Source organism: Danio rerio, chromosome 8, assembly GCF_049306965.1.
Source record: "Danio rerio strain Tuebingen ecotype United States chromosome 8, GRCz12tu, whole genome shotgun sequence".
NCBI classification, from domain to species: domain Eukaryota; kingdom Metazoa; phylum Chordata; class Actinopteri; order Cypriniformes; family Danionidae; genus Danio; species Danio rerio.
Window position 1 is genome coordinate 752,501 of NC_133183.1, and position 24,817 is coordinate 777,317.

At 39.3% G+C, this 24,817-nt stretch overlaps 2 protein-coding genes across 2 annotated transcripts in view; one reads left to right on the forward strand and one right to left on the reverse strand.

Moving 5' to 3' along the window:
• The window catches only part of cep120 (centrosomal protein 120), a 45,104-nt gene that overhangs the window by 19,127 nt on the left and 1,160 nt on the right, over positions 1-24,817 (reverse strand). The window contains exons 2-13 of the mRNA XM_073909979.1: positions 20,260-20,416; positions 19,145-19,259; positions 18,448-18,583; positions 17,606-17,754; positions 16,880-17,077; positions 13,693-13,917; positions 13,189-13,519; positions 10,040-10,208; positions 4,900-5,049; positions 4,339-4,521; positions 3,603-3,696; positions 738-872 (exon numbers count right to left, since the gene is read on the reverse strand). Coding sequence (XP_073766080.1) covers positions 738-872; positions 3,603-3,696; positions 4,339-4,521; positions 4,900-5,049; positions 10,040-10,208; positions 13,189-13,519; positions 13,693-13,917; positions 16,880-17,077; positions 17,606-17,754; positions 18,448-18,583; positions 19,145-19,259; positions 20,260-20,416 — 2,042 coding nt within the window. The remainder of the gene's footprint in view (positions 1-737; positions 873-3,602; positions 3,697-4,338; positions 4,522-4,899; positions 5,050-10,039; positions 10,209-13,188; positions 13,520-13,692; positions 13,918-16,879; positions 17,078-17,605; positions 17,755-18,447; positions 18,584-19,144; positions 19,260-20,259; positions 20,417-24,817) is intronic.
• si:ch211-87m7.1 overlaps positions 1-24,817 on the forward strand; it is a 272,159-nt gene that overhangs the window by 2,732 nt on the left and 244,610 nt on the right. The window lies entirely within an intron of this gene.

Consider the following 24,817-nt stretch of genomic DNA (forward strand, 5'->3'; position numbering starts at 1 on the left):
CCTTAAGGTGATGACAGAAAACAGAAAATTTTGCTCACATTTTAAGATTATAAGGCTGAACGTGACATGAAATGCCATCAGTCTACAGAGATTTCTCACCAGACTGCTGTTGTGTTTGCGATAAGGAGGGACAAGGCTGAATCCTGCTTCTTATTCACTGCTTCTTATTGACTCTATCCGGTCCACCTTAAAAACCATGAGGCCTTCGTTTTTCAGCTTTTTAATTCACGCTCAAGAAAACACACTGAGCAAGGGCTTATTATGCGGTTCTGGCACCATCTTGTGGATAGACAACGTCAACTGTCTAAAGCCGTCGATGAGCTTTCTCAGAAATTGTCAATATTTTAAAATAGGCACTATTCTTACAAATAAACTGCAGTTGCAATCTAAACAACTACATTCTCCACTAAACAAAGCCTTAAAAGTACATTTTGCTGTCGAACAGCAGTAATATTTGTCAAACTGTAGCCTGCTTGTTGCTTGCTGTATGTGGGCGGAGTAATACACAGAGGTGAAGAGGCCTTGTGTGATGTTACTGGCAAAATAGATTCAAGAACCAGATAAAACTGTTGTTTATATATATATATATATATTAATATCCATATATATACTTAATAAAAATGAATAAATATAAGATTTTGTTTTACGGAAAGAAATTTACAAAATGTCTTCATGGGATATAATCTTTAGTTGCATTTCATCCAAACAAACACTCTTGCACACACAAACACACAAACCTGGTTATCGAACAGGTCCTCCTGCATCTCCTTCCACATCTCTAGCTCCAGCGCTGCCTTGTACTCAACGGTCTCTCGGGGTCGAGTGAGAGTCTCACTGGGGCCCTCAGGAGGAGCCGCTGCTGCTGATGGCCCCTGACACACACACACACACACACATGCACACGCACACACACGACATCTGTTCATCAAGAAAATTAATGGCGTTGGGTGCAACTCAATCAGCACCCTTGTTTACTAGTCAGTGCACTGATCAGGGCGTCAGATATTTTTAGTGCTGTCTCAATAACAAAATTACTTCAGTGAAACGAATCGCTTCCACCCTGAAATGTCCCACAATGCAACATGAAAATCAGGGCGCAGTGATACACACTACTGCATGTGCCCTTATATTATACAGAAGTGCAAAATATGAATGTCGTGACCAAAATCATCAAACGTAACGAGAATCGAGAGATGTTTTCTAAAATAAACTTGTTCCTTATTTATTTTTCACACAAACACACAGAGCTAGATACATCCTATTAAACATTTATAATAGTTTAATGATTGAAATGTTTCTGGTTTATGAAACACATTACATTATTCAGCTGTAATGTGCTTTTAATATATATATTATACATTACATTAATATATGAACATGATTAGAACTACTGTTGTCTATAAACTCCAGTTTGATGATGAACAATGAGGATGTGCTCATGTCACGCTCAGTGTAGTGAACCGAGATCATTATTAGTGCACATGACCTGCTGATGAATGACCTCAGGAGCTAGGGTGATTGAGACGCAGCCCTTATTCTTAAAGGAATCTTGTTCGCTTGCATTGTTTTCAGAGGTTAAAGACAGCTTGTTCTGCTGTTGATGCTGCAAACTGATATTTTCCTATTATATTATTCTACGTTTTATGTATAGTCATGAACACACTTGTTTGTAGAGCAAGTAGTTTGACCGTTTTTTACCATTTATTATTCCTAGTGATAGAAAACTGAATAAAATTTTCTCAAACAAACCAGAAAAACAGAACAGCACAGTGGGAAGCACAATCACCTTACAATAGGAAGGTCGCTGGTTCGAGCCCCTGGAGAGTTAGTTGGCATTTCAGTGTGGAGTTTGCATGTTCTCCCCATGTTGGCGCGGGTTTCCTCCGGGTGCTCCAGTTTCCCCCACAGTCCAGACATGCGGTGAACGGGGTAAGCTAAATTGCCCGTAGTGTATGTGTGTGAATGAGAGTGTATGGATGTTTCCCAGTGATGGGTTGCATCCGCTGTGTGAAACATATGCTGGATAAGTTGGCTAATCCTGGCTATCCTAAGCTGGATAGGTTCATTCCGATGTGGCGACCCCAGATTAATAAAGAGACTAAGCCGAAAAGAAAACGAATGAATCAGAAAACCAGCGCACTTCTGCATTCCAGAGTAAGGTCAAAAACAGCTTTGCTTTTTAAAAAATGAGTCTTATTTCTAAGCTATTTTTAAGTTTGCTGTACACTTCAGTTTAGTGTTGGTTTGTTTCATTAATGGCTTTGTTTATTTATTATTTATTTATTGCCACATCAGCAACTTGTGGCAATGTCAGGGAAAAATGAATATGAATAAAATATTACACGAAAAAATTAATTTTCTTGTCGGCTTAGTCCCTTTATTAATCCGGGGTCGCCACAGCGGAATGAGCCGCCAACTTATCCAGCAAGTTTTTACCCAGTGGATGCCCTTCCAGCCGCAACCCATCTCTGAGAAACATCCACACACACCTGTACCACATGTGTTTGGACTGTGGGGGAAACCGGAGCACCTGGAGGAAACCCACGCGAAGGCAGGGAGAACATGCAAACTCCACACAGAAACACCAACTGAGCCGAGGTTTGAACCAGCGACCCTCTTGCTGTGAGGCGACAGCACTACCTACTGCGCCAGTGCAGTGCAGTTAGACAAACATGTAAAATATAAATACATAAAATTCACCCAAAAATATACTCATAGTTGAATATGATTTATCAGGTATGCCTTTTCATAATTTAATATTCTGGTTCTGGAGTGTGCCAATTTGGGTTCAGTTCAAAACACAATTCAGATTTTTTAGTTATAATGTGTAACTGTATAATGCTGTTTGTGTGTTAAAGTGTCTTCATCTGCTGGTTTCTCTAAACAGTTCAGATTACAGTTGAAGTCAGAATTATTAGCCCCCCTGAACTGTTAGAGCGCTTGTTTATTTTTTATTAGATGAGAGAAGACTTTTTCAACACATTTCTAATCATAATAGTGTTAATAACTCATCTCTAATAACTGATTTATTTCCTCTTCATCATGATGACAGTAAATAATATTAGACTAGATATTCTTCAAGACACTTCTATACAGCTTAAAGTGACATTTACAGGCTTCACTAGGGTAATTAGGGTAACTAGGCAGGTTAGGGTAATTAGGCAAGTTATTGTATAATGATGGTTTGTTCTGTAGATTATCGATAAAAAATTTAGCTTACAGAGGCTAATAATTTTGTGCCTAAAATGATGTTCAAATGATGTTCAAATGATGTTTCTCCAGAAGAACAAATATTATCAGACATACTGTGAACATTTCCTGAGTCTGTTCAACATCATTTGGGAGATATTTAAAAAAAGGGGGCGAATAATTTTGACTTCAACTGTATACAACACAGTGATTATTAATTCTAAAAAATATTGTTTATTAAACAATAAATAAGTTGTATTCGTTATTATTTTATTTAGTTTTTCAGTGACTGTTCGTAGTTTTTAACATATTGTGAATATTTAATTTTATGACAGTGAATTAAAATGTTTTTAAGCGATAGTTTTAGCGTTCGTCTTCTAGAATAAGCTGTTCAGTGCAGAGTCGAGACGCACCTGTGAGGATTCAGAGACGAGGATGTTTTGAGTTTTCACGAAGCCCAGATCTTCAAGAACGGCCACATAACAGAGCTCAGCCAGCTTCTCAGACCTGCACATGCACACACATTTGTTTTTGTGAAAAGTGGGGACATTACATAGGTTTCCATTCATTTTATACAGTCCAAACCGTATATTATATTGCCCTCACCCTACCCCTAAACCCAACCATCACAAGAGACTGTGCAGCTTTACTCTCTGATTAAACTCATCCTGTAGGATTTATAGGCATTTTGAGAAACGAGGACGTCACCAATGTCCTCATATTTCACCTGCTTTTTGTGATACCTGTGTCATACCCATGTCATTATACAGATTTGTGTCCTGATATGTCACAAAAACATGTACACACACACACACACACACACACACACACACACACACACACACACAGAAGTAATGCTCCCTACAATAATCATCCATCAAAATGATTCTCATATACCAAAATTTATATATCAAGAAATAAGATCCATTAGTAGTGATCTATAGTGTCCAGAGAGATGCACTCTCTTTAGATCCGCATCAGATTCACATTTCCTCATTGTGTGTTTTGTGCTGCCATCTGCAGGTCAGATCAGTGTAGTGCTGGCCTCTACATCAACTACACTGGAAAAAGTGAACTATGATACTGTCCAGCTGAGGGATACACTCTACATACTGTGCAGTGTGTGTGTGTGTGTGTGTGTATGTGTACCCGTCTGCTGTCCTGATGGGGACTCTCTCTGTGCAGCTCCTCCTCCAGTGCTGTCGGCCGGACGCGTCCAGGAATCGAGTTTTCTCTGAGCTCAGCAGCCGAGACAGAAGAATACTGACTGAACCCAGCAGAACATCCCCAGAACCCGGCTCTCGGTGCCACATCTCCACCAGCAGAGGAACCCTGAACACACAAACACACACACATTAGGTGTTCATGTTTTATGGTCTTTCCTCACAGCTGTAGTGATGTGTGTGTGCTGTACAGACTGTATTTTCTCCCTCACACACACTCTCTGCTCTTCTCCATCTCCACACTCCTTCATTCTGTCTGATTTATCAACCCTTTTTCTCATAGAAACCACAACAATCAACACACAACATCAACATTTACTGCTGCTGCTGGGGACGTTTGGTGCCCAGAACACCATGAATACCAGCCCCACTTACACACACAAAGGTTTGGAACCACTTGAGGGAGAATAAACAGTGATAAAATCTGTATTATTGGGTCTCCTTAAAGCCTTTAGAAATGCAGGCATGATATCTGACGTGGTCTGACCTGAGGAAAGTGTCCTGCAGCTGATTGGGCAGCGCTGCGAAGTCGAAAGCGCAGTAAGACTCTGGTAAAAACACCTCCGTGCTCTTCTTCACCTCCACCGCCGGGCTGGTCATGATGGGAGCTGCACTGCCGAAGAACTGATATGCATATCTGACAACAGAAAACCGGGTTACAACACCAGCAGGAACACTGTCATTAGGTATTTCTACATTTAATTAAACATTTGTCCTGAAGTTCTAAATAAAGTGAGAAATATGAGTCACACTTTACAATAAGGTTCATTAGTTAATGTTAATTAATGCATTTACTAACATGAACAAACAATAAACCATACATTTACTACTGTATTTGTTCATGTTAGTTAACGTTAGTTAATGAAAATACAGTAGTTCAGTGTTAGTTCATGTTAACTCATGGTGCATTAACTAATGTTAACAAGCATGAGTTTGGATGTTAATAATGCATTAGTAAATGTTCAGTTATGATTAATAAATGCTCTACATGTGTTGTTCATGATTAGATCATGTTAGTAAATGCATTAACTAATGAACCTTATTGTAAAGTGTTAGCGAAATATGATTATATATACTTTAGAACAGTGGTTCTCAAAGTATTTTCACCAAGTACCACTTCAGAAAACATAGTCTCTCCAAGGCAAGGCAAGTTTATTTATATAGCACATTTCATACACAGTGGCAATTCAAAGTGCTTTACATAAACAAGAATAAAAAAGACAAGTTTAGGACATAAAATGCAGACAATAAACATGATTAAAAACAGATAAAAACAAATTAAAATGTGTTAAAATAGGTTATAAAAGAATGAAAAAGAAAACGAAAAAAAATAATAGTGCGATCTGTCGGACGCAGCACAGTGCTCATTCAGTAAAGGCACAGCTAAACAGATGAGTTTTCAGTCTGGATTTGAACCACGTGAGTAGGGGGAGGCTGCAGACTTGGATCCAGACAGATCTACGGCCCAAGCAGTTTTACGGCCCTGTTGTTCCTGTTGTGTCCAGTAGAGGGAGGCAGTACAGTATTATTTTAAGCCTCCAGAACTTTATCACACCCAACCAAACGCAACACCATGAAGAGGTATCTATGTTAAATACGTGTTTAAAACATTAGCAAACATGAAACTTAAACCTTTTTTATTAGATTAAGGTCGATATGAGTGTATGTCAACACAAACAAATTGGTGTAGTATAACAGCAGTGTGTTAGTTTGACTCAATTTTAGCTAACTATGTGCAGGCCAGCTACATGTTTTACATCAACAAAAGAGTAAAAGAACATTAAGCTACATAAGAAAGTGTGTTATGTAGGCGAATTTTCTTTTACCTTTTTGTCTCAGCAAGGGAGTAATTATTATATATTTTATAATTATTTAAAGATATATATTTTCCTCATAGATTAGAAAATACACTTGCATGGTCTGGGTTGTCAGCCAAATCTACACTTCAACAACACTACATTATTCCTACAAATTTGACTTTCTTAAATATTGAAATAAATCGAAACAGATCTGAAAATTTAATTGATTTTATTTTAAATTTTAAAATTGCATTGCTTTCAATTACAATCAATATAATACAATCCTGTTCTAGTTTAAACAATTAAACTATCCTTTATCTATAAATGTATATAGAAACTCACAATTATAAATGGTCTACTCATTTTTGTTCATATAGCTATAAAGTACATTTTATATATTACCAATGAAGTTTGCATTGTACATGCAATCATATTGTTTATCCCTTATTTTTTCATAATATTTATTGTAACAATACCTCTTCATTCTTATTAAAGCATATCATTACTCCATATTACACTGTATTGTTTGGTTATCATTTTGTTATTTTCAAAATGCAAATTTACATAGAAACAATACAACAAATGCATATCTCTAAATGAAAACCTATTGCTAGGCTACAATTAACCATTACAGTATCCAACAACTTGTGTTTTTAATTTTTTAAATTAAATTAATCTAAATTAATTTGCAATAGAGCTTTTGCAAATCTGGAATTATTTGGTAAGTGTATCAATTCTGCATGTTTTATAGTAAGTTTATAACTCACTTTATGATACATTAATCTAGCGTTCATATTTAGCGTAATCTAATTAAAATTATATATATTTATTACCAGGACATTTAATAATCTGGGAGCGTTGACTTCAAATGTATTATGTGGTCATGTATCTTTCATCCCCCCCCCTACTGAACACATTAGGAACAACAGGGGCGTAAAGCTGTGGGGCGTAAAACTGCCTGGATCCATGTCTGCAGACGCCCCATACAGAGCCTGCGTTTGAGTGAAGGTCTTGGCCGTTAGATCGCCCCCTGGGGGCTGGCTGCAGTACAAGTCATAAAGCCCGCCTCCTCCGTGTTAATGAAGGAGACTTGAGCCCAAATAAAAAAATGTATTACACTTGCAATAAAATGTCCCGAAAGATGGTTCTGGTGGATTAAGGCACTGGTTATTGTGCTGAAATAGGTGCAGATCTTCATTTGTGTAAACAGTTTGTTTTTAGCAGTAATTTAATGCTGGGCGTGTCATCGTGATTGACAGCTGTGATTGACAGATTCTCAAAGCGCGGCGTCTGAGCTTCAGCAGGAGACTGAAGGGTTATTATTCGATTTCTGTGTTATTTTACCATGACAAAATGAGTTCAGCAGTAAACTACAGTTTCTGACATACATGATCCTGGTGGAACACTGTTTATTCGCTAAGGTCAGGGCTTTTTTCGGGCTTTATTAGTTTGCTGATACACGCCTAGCCACCCAGATAGCAAAATACTCTCGGGCCAGTTCCAGCTAGATTCTCGCCTGTCGGAGATTTACCCCTCAGAGCTCAGACTGACTACCTCTGCTGGACCTACTCCGGATGCCTGTACTCACTCCAGTCAATCGAGGCAGATGCGGCGGCCGAGCGAGCCGGCGCTGCCGCATGCGAGCCGGAATTAGCCCGCGACGCCACGAGTAGGTTATGCTCTGCGGCCCGGAGCTGGCGAGATTGAATATATAAAACCCTCATATTTGTTAACGTTATTACATCTATTTGTGTTGATATGACAGCAAACGCATGCTGAGAAGTTCGGGGGGCGTGGTTGATTTTACATAAAGCGTTTGGTTGGAAGCTCGACTCCGCTCATTTTCGCGGCTCCTCCTCTGGCTCCATCAGACAGTCCTTCTGCGCATGTCAAGGCTTTAGTTTCAGCAGTCTTTTGCGACAGTTTGTGCCCGTCAAGCAGGCGTTTTGCCCTCAAGGCGTTCAATAGGAAAAGGGGCTGTCGCGTCGTCCATATTTTTTACAGTCATTGATTTGAACATGCCTAATGTTGGAGCACATCTGATCATTTCTGGAAGCTGATTCCAGCAGCGGGGGGCGCTGTTAGTGGCTGAAGGCAGATTCACCCTGCTTTGACTGAACTCTTGGAACTTCTAGTTTATTTGATCCTAAAGATCTGAGTGATCTGTTAGGTTTGTATTCAGTGAGCATATCTGTAATGTATTGAGGTCCAAGGCCATTTAGTGATTTATAGACCAGTAATAATACTTTAAACTCTATTCTGAATGTAACTGGGAGCCAGTGTAGAGACCTGAGGACAGGTGTGATGTGCTCTGATTTTCTGCTTCTGGTCAGAATCCTGGCAGCAGTGTTCTGGATGAGCTGTAACTGTCTGACTGTCTTTTTAGGAAGACCAGTGAGGAGTCCATTACAGTAATCCACCCTGCTGCTGATAAAAGCATGAACAAGTTTCTCTAAGTCTTCACTGGAAACAAGTACCACCATAATCAACAGTATTGAAATAAAGTAGCACAGTTGGCAAAATTAAGCAGCTACGTCTCTGCACAGTTAGAAAACAAGATAGAGTCATATTCATTCAACGAAATTATATTCCATACAAAACAGGGCTCGAAATTAACTTTTTTATTTGGTAGCGCCGGTGCTCCCAACTTCAAAAATTTAATAGCACCAGAAAAAATTTAGAAGCACCCACCAAAAATGATTGAGCACCGCTGCAAATTGTATTTTAAGGGACTTATTGTATTTTAAAACAACATTAATTAGGACTAACAAAAACCAGAAACAACTATCTAATGCTGAGATGACATTGATATTTGTGTGCAATAATTCCAAAATGTGTATGTATTATAATTCTAGAATATTAATGATGATGAAAATGACAATAATAGTAACAATGAATTACATTTCTCATCATCATGCTGCCTTCAATGTGCTTGAATGCAAGTTATCTGCTATAAAAAGTTTGTTACTTTATGAAAAATAAATGTATAGTTTGCATCAAACAAAAATGAAGCATTGCAGTAAGAAATATTTATTTTGTACTGCTAAACAGCATATATATGCATGTCAGTTTAATAAATAATATTTCTGCTGCAAAACAAACAAAAGATTATAATAAAATATTAAATTCAAGACTGAAAGCTGCAAAACAGTCATCAGTAGCCTAACTAAATAAAAAAAATAATATACACCTCAAGAAAGAATAGGCAAAAGAAAGTAAGTAAAGTCTCACTTCTATCACTCTTTAAAAATTTTGGTTTCAGTTTGTGTCAATTTAAATGTTCCGTCGGAGCTGATTTTCATTTTTCTGTGTTTGTGGAAAAGCAGGCGAGTCAGCCGACCCAATTTATGAGCAGGTTGAGCATCGGCGCAATACCGCTGTTTGTTATGAGTCGCAGTTTCAGTGTAAACTTAGTAAAGGCGAGCTTCTTTGGCGATGATACAGTATTAGATTTGACTTTTAGCGGACATTTGCGCTGAACACGCAGTGAATGCAACGCATGATGATTCGGGCACCTTCTCCAAGAAGCGCGTACTCGATTGATCTCAGCAGGCGGATCAATATTCACCACGTGTCATGATCGCTCTCATCTGCGCCTCAACTTTAGGTGGGGTTTGCACTTTGCAAACCTGCGTGCGTTTTAGTTTTAAAGCGCATAAGTTTGGCTACGGTTACGCCATCCGTCCACCTACGCCGCAGTTTTCGTGCGCCGAAAACAGAGCATTTTGGAAACGCCAAAGACGCCGTTTTCATTCTAAAACGCTGCTGCTCTGTGTCAGTGTGGTTGAGGGAAAACATCCAATAAAGCAGCAGATTTCAAAGCCTCACCTGAGGTAGCAGTTAACAGGTGAGCTGGTCCTCAGGTCTCGGATGCTGCGCAGGTCCAGAGAGAAGCAGAAGTGATGAGCGGAGGCTGGGATGGAGATCTTTGGGGCAGAAACAGAGACGGAAGAGTCTGCGGCGTCAGCTTCAGTTCGTACGAGCACATCGGGAACATCTGAAAACACACACACATTTACTTAGTACTGGCTGTGGATAAAAAAGAAACACACAGCAGAAAGAGCAGTGGATGAATTCCCATCATCAGAAACGTCAACATTCAATTATTCACTGCTATTCTGAGGAACTGAAATAAACTGCGCAATTGACCAACTAACAGCTGCTCTAAAGTCCAGCAGAGCGTGTTAGTTATGTGTCTTAAACACTTACACACAGCTGAATACACACAGGATGATCAGCAACACACAGATATCTTTAAAGATGAACAATTAAAGGATTAAAATGACCCAGAAATGAGGATTTCCTCCATCAATATAAACAGCACTGCCTCCATGCCTTCTTCAGTTTATTGATGACGGTCTGCATCTGTATAATGAGATTATTATGATCAGTATTATTGATTATCTGCACATTTATAATAAACACAAGTGTAGATGTGTCCAGCTGTGGGGTTTTGGAGACGTCTGCATCAGCATATGAGGATAAGAACAGGACGTGTGTTTGGATATCACTCAGTTTTCTGAGCACACTTCATTATTATTGTTCATTTATTCCTCTGCTGGAGATTAGAACTGAATTTAGACATAATTTTGAAGCAAATCTTTGAGCTTATCAAAGGAGATTAAACATGTGGGCTAATGGATGTGTTTAGTGGAGAGAGTTTCCACCGCGAAGTGAGGAAGGGGGGAGGTAGGGGGGCTGCACCAAGTGAAGAGCGGTAGGGGGGGGATGTTGCATGTTGGTCTCGGTGCCCATGGGGACTGGACTGTACCAAAAAGCTGAGGAGCAGGGGGGGTGGGGGTTGGGCTGGTATTCCGGGAGTTTTCTGGGAGACAGAACAATAGGGGAGATGGCCAGGAGCTGGGTCTGAAATACGGGAGACTCCCGGGAAGTGTTGGCAGGTATGCAGTAGAGGTCTGCATTCCCGCGGGCGCCGCAGGACCAGACCAGATTTCTGCTGTGCGGGAATAAATTTCCGAATAAATCGCGGGAGCGGTCGGTATCGGGTTTAATTTGGGACGGGAGCGGGCTGTCTAGCAATATCGCGGATATTGCAATGTGAATGAGAGAGAGAGAGCTTTGCCTGTGTGTGTGCTTGGTGCTTGTGTGTGTGTGTGTGTGTGTGTTAGTGCGAGCCCGAGAGTAATGTGCGCTGCGGCCCGGAGCTGGCGCGACTCAGTATTTATATACCTTTATATAAAACTTTTTGGTATTACACTGGTACTTGATACATGGTATTACAAGCCTTTGAGTTGATATAACAGCAAACGCCTGTGTGTCTGCTTGGTGCTTGTGTGTGTGTTAGTGCGCGCGCATGCGTATGAGAGAGAGAGAGAGAGAGAGAGAGAGAGAGAGAGAGAGAGAGAGAGAGAGAGAGAGAGAGAGAGAGAGAGAGAGAGAGAGAGAGAGAGAGACAACAAATTCTTAATATAAGCGGGAGCGGTCGGGTTCGGGCTAAAACCTGGCGGGTGCGGGATTCAAAATTTAGTCCTGCGCAGATCTTTAGTATGCAGCAAAGTAAAGAAAAGTAAAGAGAAAGTAAAGAGGCTGAATGGAGGAGGCTGGTTCTTTATCCTCGTGCTGCAGATGCTCTGTTTAACAGTTTTCTCGCCAGTGAAGCGTTCAGTTTTTACACTTACAGAGTCGCCATGTAAATAGCAAATACACCATAGAGCGACACAACTGACTCTTAAAGGGAGTGAGAGACGAGACTCTGATTGGTTTAATGCAGGTTATGCTCAAAACACACCCAGAACTCATGAAGAGAATCAGCACAGCCCTGTTAGAGCATGCGCCGGGCCCAGAGCGGATTTATCCATCCTCACAATAGCAAAAGCGGATTCAGACACGGCCTTAATGCTTTTGTGCCATGAGCTGCAGACTTAATGATCTAGACTGCATCTAGATTGTTAAAATAGTGCCTATAGTGAGATCCAGGACACTTCAAAATACTTTGAGTAGCTATTTATTATTAATCTTTTAAAGTGATTTCTAAAAATATCCAGACTGTTTTCAGACTGTTCAGCATTGAATGCTTGGAGACTTAATTGGTCAATTACCGTAATAGTTCAAAGACGAACATTTCCATTTAAATCTGGACATGCTGAAAAACTGATCAAATTATTTGACTATTTACATTGGTTTTGTACATTAACACTCCAATAATTAACACCACCTAATCTACCTACATTCACCTTGAAAGCTTATTAATATTACAGGTGATGCTAATTTCTTTGCCTAATTGCCTAATAATAATAGCTAATACAATTCAGTTGTACTTTTTAACTATTAGCAACGGAGTAGCTGTAATAAATCTAGCTTTGTTACTGTTGGATTTAATTCATAAACTAACATTAACTAATGAGACTTTATTGTAAACTGTTACTAACTGAGTGGCGCAGTGGGTAGCACGATCGCCTCACAGCAAGGACGCTGGTTTGAGCCACAGCTGGGCCAGTTGGCATTTCTGTGTGGAGTTTGCATGTTCTCCTCGTGTTGGCATGGATTTCCTTTGGGGGCTCCAGTTTCCAACACAAGTCCAAACACATGCGCTATAGGGGAATTGATTAACTAAATTGTCCTTACTGTATGAGTGTGAATGCAAAGGTGTATGGGTGTTTCCCAGTGTTGGGTTGCGGCTGGAAGGACATCCGCTGCATAAAACATATGTTGGAATAATTCATATGTTGGCGGTTCATTCCGCTGTGGTGATCCCTGATGAATAAAGGGACTAAGCCGAAAAGAAAATGAAGGAAACTGAGTAACAAAAGGGGAAACGCTTCGAGATTTATAAATCAATACATTAAGTATTTTTATTATCACTCCTGTTAAATAATAATGTTAGTGTTTTTTTGCAGCTTGGGTCAATTTCCTAATGCTGAGTAATACTGAGTGATGTAATGATAAAAACTTCAGCAATAAATCAAAGAAAAAAAGATCTGAAACCATCATAAAGCAAATAAACACTTAACACTTGCCATGTGTTGTGGGCGGAGCCAGCCTGTCATCTGATATGGGTGGAGCCAGTCTTTCATGTGTTGAGGGCAGGGAATGTCTGTCATGCAATGTGGGCGAGGCCTGCCGGTGATGGGCTGTGGGCGGGGCCTGTGTGACATCACCTGACAGACTCTCGGCTTCGCTCTCAGAGTGCCGGTGTTCAGGTGAAGTGTGTGGAGACCTGTGAGGAGGATCTGGAGATCTGCTGAGCGCTGACGGGCTCCGCAGGGAAACACACTCCTCCTGACGGCCGGCTGGAACACGGCCTTTCTTCACTGGAGTTTTAAGGCCATTCTCAGTGGGCATGTCTAGCTGTTTACACAAAGATCCTTGTTAAAAACACTGAAGGCTGTCCACAGAATTACATCCCATAGACAACTAGATCAGGAACGCAACAGATTAAACAAATTATCAACAGACATTAGGCAATACATATTAAAAAGCAGCGTTTTTAAAATAAATGCACATGTAAAACTCAAGCACACCTGATTATTGACGTCTTCAGGTCTCAGTGTTACTGAAATGCCCACTGTGGGTTGCAGCTCTGCCGGGACCGTCTGCAGGCTGGGTTTGGAGCGGTTCGGAGGCTGCAGGATGAACGCGCCCTCAATAGTGCACGAGTGTTTGTTCAGATCAGAACTGCTCTTTATTAAACCCGCCAGACTGATGTCAGTGCTGCCCAGAGACTGATTTCCACAGCAGAGATGAATCTGAGTGTGAGAGACAAGCAACATCACATTCTGTACCTCACAGCTGTCAAACTCAGTTCCAAAAGGGTCGCAGCTCTGCACAGTTAAGTTCCAACCCTAATAAAACACACCTGAATTAACTAACTGAGTCCTTCAGGCTTGTTTGAAACCTACAGGTAAGTGTGTTGGAGCAGGGTTGGAGCTAAACTGTGCAGGGCTTCGGCCCTCCAGGAATTGAGTTTGACACCCCTGCTGTACATACAGTTGAAGTCAGAATTATTCGCCCCCCTTTGAATTTTTTTTTCTCTTTTAAATATTTCCCAAATGATGTTTAACAGAGCGATGAAATCTTCACAGTATGTCTGATAATATTTTTCCTTCTGGAGAAAGTCTTATTTGTTTTATTTCAGCAAGATAAAAGCAGTTTTTAATTTTTTAAACACCATTTAAGGTCAATATTATTAGCCTCTTTAAGCTGTTTTTTTCCGATAGTCTCCAGAACAAACCATCATTATACAATAACTTGCCTAATTACCCTAACCTGCCTATTTACCCTAATTACCCTAGTGAAGCCTTTAAATGTCACTTTAAGCTGTATAGAAGTGTCTTGAAGAATATCTAGTCTAATATTATTTACTGTCATCATGACAAAGAGGAAATAAATCAGTTATTAGAGATGAGTTTTTAAAATTATTATGATTAGAAATGTGTTAAAGCAGTGGTTCTCAAACACAGAGGAATCTAATATGTCATATGTACATGCAACATATATTTCAAAATTTATAAAATGGATTCAAATGTGAATATTAGGACATATAGCCAATATTTATGGGGTCCAAGCAACATTTCCAGGTTTTGATGAACAGAATATTATAGATTAACACTTTACATTTAAAGTGTTCGACTCGCATTCGACCTCGGTTCCAGCTCGCATCTCAGCCTGCCTGTTGGATATTTCACACTGGATAAAAGATCATCATCTTCAGCTGAACCTCGCAAAAACGGAAATGCTTGTAGTTTCTGCCAACCCAACTCTACACCATAACTTTTCAATCCAGATGGATGGGGCAACCATTACTGCATCCAAAATGGTGAAAAGCCTTGGAGTAACGATTGATGACCAACTAAACTTCTCTGACCACATCTCTAGAACTGCTCGATCGTGCAGATTCACACTCTATAACATCAGAAAGATCCGACCCTTCTTATCTGAACATGCAGCTCAACTCCTTGTTCAAGCTCTTGTTCTCTCCAAACTGGATTACTGTAACTCTCTACTAGCTGGGCTTCCAGCTAACTCTATCAAGCCTCTTCAGCTGCTCCAGAACGCAGCAGCACGAGTGGTCTTCAATGAACCTAAACGAGCACATGTCACTCCGCTGCTAGTCCGTTTGCACTGGCTGCCAGTTGCTGCTCGCATCAAATTCAAAGCTCTGATGTTTGCTTACAAAGTGACTTCTGGCTTTGCTCCTTCTTATCTGCTCTCACTTCTGCAGATCTATGTGCCCTCCAGAAACTTGCGTTCTGTGAATGAACGTCACCTCGTGGTTCCATCCCAAAGAGGGAAGAAATCACTTTCCCGAACTCTCGCGTTCAATCTGCCCAGTTGGTGGAATGAACTCCCTAACTGCATCAGAACAGCAGAGTCACTCGCTGTCTTCAAGAAACCACTAAAAACTCAACTATTTAGTCTCCACTTCACTTCCTTATCTGCAATTGCCTCTCTGAATATCACACTAACTGTACCAAAAAAAAAAAAAAAAACTAATACTACTAATACTTCCCTTCTTAGACTTTACAGACCTGAAACTCGCCTACAGCACTTCTTCATTGTTGCTCTTATAGTTGTGTAAATTGCTTCCTTGTCCTCATTTGTAAGTCGCTTTGGATAAAAGCGTCTGCTAAATGACTAAATGTAAATGTAAATACAGGAGGTTTTTTTTTTTACTTTTTAAGAACAGTAGCCTACCATTTTTAATCAACTTTTAAAAGCACATTTTAATTTAAACATTGATATTTTATTTTGTTTGTTAGTTTTTTGCATAAGCACAGTACAGTGTTAATGTTCAAACTATTTATAATGTTTAAAGTGGCTGATACTAAAAATGTTCTTAATAATAGTAGTTAATCTGCCACATTTTTAAACTGTGCAGTGCTGTAGCTGCTTTACTCGGCCTACTACGCTACTGTACTTCAATACCGGTCATTATGGTGGTACTTGAAAGGACACTTTTTTTTTTGAGGTGGTACTTGATGAAAAAAAGTTTGAGAACCCCTGTGTTAAAGAAATCTGCTCTCCGTTAAACAGAAATTGGGGGGAAAAATTAACAGGGGGGTGAATAATTCTGACTTCTGATATATTTATCCTCATGTTCTGCTTGGGGTAAACAGCATCTTAAGCCTCACCTGTGTCGCTGCTTTGTTACGGTTAATGTAAACTTTATTGCACCCTTTTGGGGCGATTTGTTTTGCATTGCATTAGATTAACATATATATATATATATACACACCAAACCACACACTTCAGACAAACACCAAGCAACATTAATAGACTCAGACTCAACACTGACTCCTCCCATTAAATTCAGCAAATCAGTAGCACAAGGAACAAATGAGAATTTAAGTCTGTTGGTCCTTGCCAAAAAGAGCAAGTCGCAAGATCCTGAAGGAAGGGGTTGAAATCAATCAAAAAGAGGATGGGAGATGTCAGATGAAATCTGATGAGCTTTCTTTAATACCTGAATTTCATACAAATTGGATGACCCCGGCGCTCCCACCCCTGATACTTTACCGCAGGTGTTTAAAACCTTAGACAGTGAACTCTTCTGTTTTACTGTTAAAAAGTAAACCAACAAATCAGTAAAAATAAGCCTGATAAAACAGAACCATCAGATTCCTATCAATGTTAAACTTCACTAATTTGCTTTGACGCACTCTACATTGTAAAAGTGTTATATAGAGATGAAGATGAATGGAAGTTAACCTGTAGGCAGGGCTGCTGGCTGAAGAAGAGCCTCAACACTGGCTCAGAGCTGCGGATGCGGACCGACGCTCGCTCCGGCTCAAAGTTTGGACTCAGCAGGTTCTGGAACGGTTCACTGGTGACGTCGTTTCCCAGCAAAGTGTAGTAGAAGAAGAACTCGGAGCCCTCGCTGGACAGCTTAGCGGAGCTGGAGATCAGCTGCACACGCAGACGGTTGAACACAACATTAGAAGCCCTCCGGAGATTTTCTTTTTTTCAATTAATTGTATAATTCATTTGATAAAAACTATAGTTAAAATATTTTAAACGCTTATTTTTTATTTATTATTGGAATATATATACACATCAGAAGGAGGTATGTTTACACATATGAGGAATTTGTTCTCGTAACCGAAGTTTCCACAGTGCAACAGAATGACAGTGGCAGGACAAAGACAGATAATAGAGGAATAAAAATAAAATTATACAATTTGACTTTACTATATACAATATAGTAGCTTGACACCAGAGCTGTATAGGCTGTGTGTAAACCTATCGTGTTTGGTGGTAATAACGCATATCGTGTTTGCTGGTAAAGGCTTTTCACATTTTCACTTGGACTTTCTTTTTGATGATTTGTTTGTTTATCTTTATCAATCCCTTACCCAAAGCCAGCACATGAATCACCCCTAAAGCACTTTGAGTTTGAGTCCAGATTAAAATACAGTATGTTTGCAGCTCTTCTACCTGCTCCAGTTTGGTGGCAAACGCGACCGTCACCGACAGCACGAACATCTCAGCGCAGACGTCTGCAGGACCGATCTGATGAAAACCTTCCTCCTCATTCAGAACCGCTCTGAGTTTATCAGCGTCCAGCGGAAGCAGAGCTGGAGAACCTGAAGGATTACAGAGACATCAACAACACTATCCTCAAAACAACACTCACAACACGTCTATCAGCTTCAGCGCATTACACAGCATCTGGAATACTTGATTCTGATTGGTCAATCATGACATTGCATGGTATGTTCTTCCCAGATATATGGCTGAACGATCTAGGAAAAATCTGACATTGCGATATTTCGTTTTGCAACATTATAATTAACATTGACTTACAAGATTCATTTATTCATTTTCTTTTCGGTTCAGTCCCTTTATTGATCAGGGGTCGCCACAGCGGAACAAACCATGTGTTTTATGCAGTGGATGCCCTTCCAGCTGCAACCCATCACTGGGAAACACCCAAACTCTTCCATTCACACCCATACACTACGGGCAATTTAGCTTACCCAATTCCTCCTATAGCGCATGTGTTTGGACTGTGGGGGCAAGCGGAGCAGCCGTAGGAAACCCACACTAACATGGGGAAAACATGCAAACTCCACACAAAAACGCCACCTGACCCAGCCGAGGCTGTAATACAGTGACTGTTTTCTGCCGTTTATTATTCCCAGTCTTGTCTCCCGTAGGAAACTGAATAGGAAACAGAAGTTCTAAAACACAAACCCAGGCACGCTTCTTCACAGTAGAATAAGGTGAAGTAGAGCTGTACACCAACATAGCAGGACTGTTCTGATGTGGTCCTGTACCTGGTCTCGGTGGAGCTTTCTTGGCTTTGAAGGTTTCTGCTGTTTGTTTGTTGTCGTTCTCTAAGATCATGCCGATCAGCAGCGCGGGCTTCAGTTTGGTGTATTTACTGCTGAGCAGAGGATGCCATTTAGGAGCCTGAAAAACACAAATGAAATGATCGAATCAGTCAGAGCAGACAGAACATAAGCTTTAGGTACTAATAAACAACCAATATCTTAATAATAGGCAGGTAATACAATATTAGTTAATAGTGACAAATAGTACTTAAAGTTTGCATGAACCTAAAGATGCATAGGTTTTTTTTTCCCGTATTGTGACGCAGTTCCTAAAGAAACTAAATATTAAATAAGAAAACAGTGGGCGTGGCTTGTTTTTTTACTGTGAGCTGATTGGATGTAGTAAAGTTAATGGTAATAAGTCTTATTTATTGTAAAAAATCTGTTTGTGTGTGTGTGCTGCTTCTCCTTTTTACACAAGTAATATTTAAATAATAATGCATTATTCATGTTTTCTCATTACATTATTCATCAATTCATTTTTAAAAAATCCCTTTTGATATTTTTACAGTGAGAAATGTACTAAATAAATGAATTGAACACAATCTTAACTTAATACAAAATTAAATCATTTTGACCCATTTAGTGTTTTGTTGGCTCTTGCCACAAATATACCCCTGCAACATAAGATATTTCGGACCTGCTTGATCTCCTGCACTGATCTCAGGTCCAGGACGATGTATCCCACACTCTCTCTGGCAGACGTGCTGGAGTCCACGGCGTAGCACTGCAGTTTGATTGGTGTCCTCTGGAGTCTGAGGGAAACAGGACACTGAGCGACAGTGGAGGATTATGGGTAGCGACCGATGCTTTACAACCACTGCTTCATGAAACTTCGAAACCTTTATGAATCTTTTGTTTCAAATCCGTGGTTTAGAGTGCGTTTGAAATTGCCAAGATCAGGTGATCACAGTACATGAGCCTTCGTTACGTTTTTATTGTCAGGGCGATCAGTGTGTACCATAAAATCCAATAAAGCATGCGGGTCCACTCAGATCACCCCCGAGTGGCGAATCACTATACAGGTTTCATAGTTTTTACCTGATCTCAGCTCAGTTTTATGAGTTTGTAGATGCTTTTAAGACATTCGCAAAAGAAAAAGAACTAATAATAGTCAATAGTCTCTGTCTGGCCGGTTTAGCAGAGCCTACTGTGGAATAAACAGCATGTAAGCCTAAAAAGCTAACTATGCATACTCTAAATATGTTATAATATTAGATGATTTCCACTTCACTTCCTAATCTGCAATTGCCTCTTTGAATATCACACTAACTGTACAAAAAAAAAAAAAAAAAAAAAAAAAAACTACTAACACTTCCCTTCTTAGACTTTACAGACCTGAAACTTGCCTTTAGTACTTCTTCACTGTTGCTCTTAGTTGTGTAAATTGCTTCCTTGTCCTCATTTGTAAGTCGCTTTGGATAAAAGCGTCTGCTAAATGACTAAATGTAAATGTAAATGTAGATGATGAGATGAGTGTATTTATAGGTTATACTTTCAATTTAAAGTTTGCAATATACTTGAAAAAGTCATTTGTAATGCATGTTTTGCCTGCGATTTTGATGCATTTGCATGGATTTGACCACCAGGTGTCTAATGCACTTGCTGTTTTCGAACACTTGGAAATAGTGAATCATTTTGACAAGCAATTGGTTCAAAGCTACTAATTATGAGTAATTATGAGGGGTATGAGACAGACACACACACACACACACACACACACACACACACACATGCCCACACAAGCACACACACCTGTGCTGGTGAAGGGTCTTGCGGTCCAGCTCCCAGGCCAGCTCAGTGCAGAACTGAGGCTGTTCCTTGTGCTCCACGGGGTCTGTGGACAGAGTCTCTCCATCAAAACGAGCTTCCACCACCAGAGAGAGCCGCGGACTTCTGGGAAACTGACGACCTGAAGAAATACAACAAAGCGACTCAGTTTGAACATCAAAATAATACTCCGATTACTTTATTACACCTTATTGCGCCAGGTGTATGATAGGGGCCTAGAAGTGCAGATGACAGTGATAATCACATATAACCCCTCTCTGCAAAAAACAAAATAACATACAAATGGTTTAATATAAAAAAATAAACATTGAAAAAATAGAAAATTGGGAAGAATCAATGAATTGTGAACAACTGACTGCCATAGTGTAAATAATAAGTAATCAAGATGTAATCCATTAAAGTGACTGTATTCTGATCAGAGGTTTTTTTCTGATTATTATTATTATCTGATTACTTAACTTAGATTACACAATCCATTATTACACAGTTCAAAGTGGAATACATCTTTAACATTTCTCAATAAAAAAAAAAATTACTATAATGCATACCAAAAATGACCAGAATACAGACATTAAATGAGCTAACAGGAGATTCAGTGTCCAAAATTTTCTTTAGTAAAATTGATCTATTTGTTTTTGTGCCTTATCAGCAGCACTGGCTATATTTATGGAAATACTAAGTACACAATATATCATTTACAGATCATAACAGTTTCTAAATAGTCAATGTACAAAAAATAACATACAATAAACAACAACAATGCTAATAAAGTCATAGAAGTTACTTCAGTTTGACCAATAATAAATATTCAAAAATTCCTTTAAACATTGAATATCCTGAATAACAACGATCTCTAATATCACTTAAAAATGTACATTTTAACTAAATATGTTTTCTCGTCAGTTATATTTGGAGCAAAAATCATTTGCTGACATATTAAAATACTATTTAATAAAGTATTCTTCGTCACTTTCCTTTAAACCAGCAGATTTCAGACATTTGACAACAAGAAGACTTTCATTACTTCAAACACATACACATTGAGCATGATAGGTTCATATATATATATATATATATATATATATATATATATATATATATATATATATATATATATATATATATATATATATATATATATATATATATATATATATCTCAATATAATAATGTAACAACTAGGGCTGGACCATATATCATTTGAGCATCGACATCACAATGTGTGTATCCAGAAGTCGCATCACAGGAGTATTTATTCATTCATTCATTCATTTTCTTGTCGGCTTAGTCCCTTTATTAATCCGGGGTCGCCACAGCGGAATGAACCGCCAACTTATCCAGCAAGTTTTTTATGCAGCGGATGCCCTTCCAGCCGCAACCCATCTCTGGGAAACATCCACACACACACACATTCACACACACACACACACACACACAAACTCATACACTACGGACAATTTAGCCTACCCAATTCATATGCTGTTTAAAACAAATGCTGGATAAGTTGGCGGTTCATTCCACTGTGGCGACCCCTGATTAATAAAGGGATTAAGCCAAAAAGAAAATAAATGAATGAACCATTATTTCATATTTTCGTAATGTCATATTTTTCCAATATCATATAGCCGTAATATTACAGTTTTTCTCAGTGGCTTTGGTGCATTTCTCACAACACTATTTACATGTATAAGTCTTACGTAAAAACGAATAGACGAATGATGTACGTGGTAACGGGGTGGGAAGATAGTAAGCTTGTGCTTCATCCCGCTTCATTTTCGGACCATGTCGAAATGTATTTTTTGTTAATGATATTTAATGTATGATATTTTTGCTCGAAAATAAATAAATCAAATCAAAGGAAGTGTATGTTTGTTGTAAATAAGGCTGTGTTTATTATTTTGCACAATGCTGTGAATAAATTAGAATTTTAAAGAGCAAATGCAGTAAACATGTGACACACACATTTTCAGTGTCTTGTACACAGATACCTCCCTAAATGCAGTGATGTCTGACTTTACTGTAGTCTTCAAATGGCTGTGCTAATAGTATATAGTGCTGTCTTGAGCATTTTCAGGAAGAGTCACCGAAATCTCATATTTTGGCGTTGGAAAAAATGTGGAGTATAATAACTGTCATAATGAAGACATGACAAAGCCTTTTGACTATCTTCATAAACAGATAGTTCATAACAATGGTGTCAGGACTCTTCATCTTGTTGACACTGACACTTTCATTGACATCAGTACTTGCTCTGAGGAATGAGCTATCCATTTTGAGCAGCTAGGCTTTGCAGTTTGAACTAATTGCCTTAAATGCATGAATTGTTGTGCAAATGTAAAAAGTGATGTGAGAAATGCACCAAAGCCACCGAGAAAAACTGTAGCATTATATTAATACATAGTACAGTTACCTTTTTTTCATTATAGTGAAGTTATTTCTCCTTTATGGCTCCTACACTCTGGAATAGCCTTCCTGATAACGTCCGAGGCTCTGACACACTCTCTCAGTTCAAAACTAGATTAAAGACCTATCTGTTTATTAAAGCATACACTCAGTGCATCACTTAGCGGGTTTCCACACAAGTTTCTACAGCTTGTTTATATACACTATGAACAGCAGCTACGCTAATTATTCTCTTTATTCTCCATTTCCACCTGGAGATGCTCATCCCGAGGCCCTCAGATTATGCGGAGTCACTAATTCGACCCAAGACCAGCGACGAGATGATCCCAAGGTGTCCATAATCCTGGACCAGGCCATATCCTGAGCTGCTGCTGCGCTGTTGGTCATGAGGGAGTGGAGAGCATGAGACTGATTCCTGTGATGCTCCAGGGAGTCTTTGCTGAGGCCAGCTTCCAGCCTCCACCGCTGAGACTGCAGCTCTGCACAAGACTTTGGCCAGCGGAGAAATTAAAATGGTCATGCCCAACTGAGTCTGGTTCCCTCTCCGCTGTCGCCACTGGCTTGCATGGTTCAGAATCTGAAAAGCTACTCATCGATGAATTTGCTCTTCAGTGTTTGAACTCTCAGTAATGATTAAACCACACTGAACTGAGCTAAACTGAACTGAACTTAAACACTAAAAACTGAACTACACTGATCCAGTTACTATGACCATTTAAGTGAAGCTGCTTTGACACAATCTACATTGTAAAAGCGCTGTACAAATAAAGCTGAATTTAATTGAATTATTCAAATCATTAAAAAACAGAAGTTGGTTTTATATTCGCACATTGGTTCATTTAGCAGTCTACACATTGTTTACCATGTTACTTTGGATATTTGATCGGAATGAGCATGCCAGTATGACTTGTTAACAACATTAATGTCAATGTCAATTTTATTTATATAGCACTATTAAACACAACCTAATGTTGACCAATGTGCTGAACAATAAATCACAAAGAACAAGTGTAAAATTATAGCTAAAACAAACAATTCTCACAAATAGTTAATATAGGTAAAAACAACCAAATCTCACTAATAGTTATTGTAGCTAAAAACAAACAATTCTCACTGATAAAATATCAAAAAGGTAAGTTTTCAACCTAGATTTAAAAACAGACAGTGATGATATAGACCTAATACAGAGGGGCAGAGCATTCCACAAAGTAGGAGCAGCTACTGTGAAAGCCCGCTCACCCCTGCATTTCAGCCTCCACTTTGGAATGTATAAAAGTCTCTGGTTTGATGACCGAAGAGACCGACCAGGCCAGGGCCGGATTAACCAATGGGCCTTATGGGCACGGGCCCAGGGGCCCATGCGCACTAGGGGCCCCTGCGAGGAGGGAGAAAAAAAGACAATTTCAGAGTGTCTTTTTTGGCTAATTGCAAATAGCGCATCTAGATGGAATAAGCTATAAGGGTTTTCGCCCATCGATGCCTGATTGATAGAGACAACATGAGTAAAGAGCAGTTAATCATTACAGCCGCAGTGGCGCACCTTGTAAGGCGCACAGTATCATCTTTTGACGCGTTAATCATAAACTTGGTTCGAATCCACCATCAGCTGAACTCGTGCTACGTTTTTTCTCCCCATTACATATCAGATTGGAAATATATTTATTTTTAACAGGAAGGAAACATTTTTTAAAAATAATGCAAATGTGATATAAAGTCACAAGTGTCTCGTGGGTATTTAATAAAGTTTAGCCTTATTATAGGCGCCTCCCTCTCTGCAAAAACTATATTGCTCAGACAACTGTATTTCCTCTGAGCAAAAAAAAAATCGCGATCACATATTAATATTATTATTATATTTAAACTGCCTTTTTTCGTTAACTAAACAGAATGCTGTAATTGGTCAAGCGCGGAAACGTCAGTTTTGTAATAACCCGCACTAAACTGAGCGGACTGTAGTGTAACGTTATATCTGTCATAGATCAAAAATAAGTGGACAAGTGGATTTAGCAAACTCGAGAGAAAGAGGAGAGGAGGCATCTTTATTGAGGCATTTTCCATACACACCATCTTTAAACAGACCCATGATCAGGAGAATGAGGGTACAGAAGAAGATGTTATG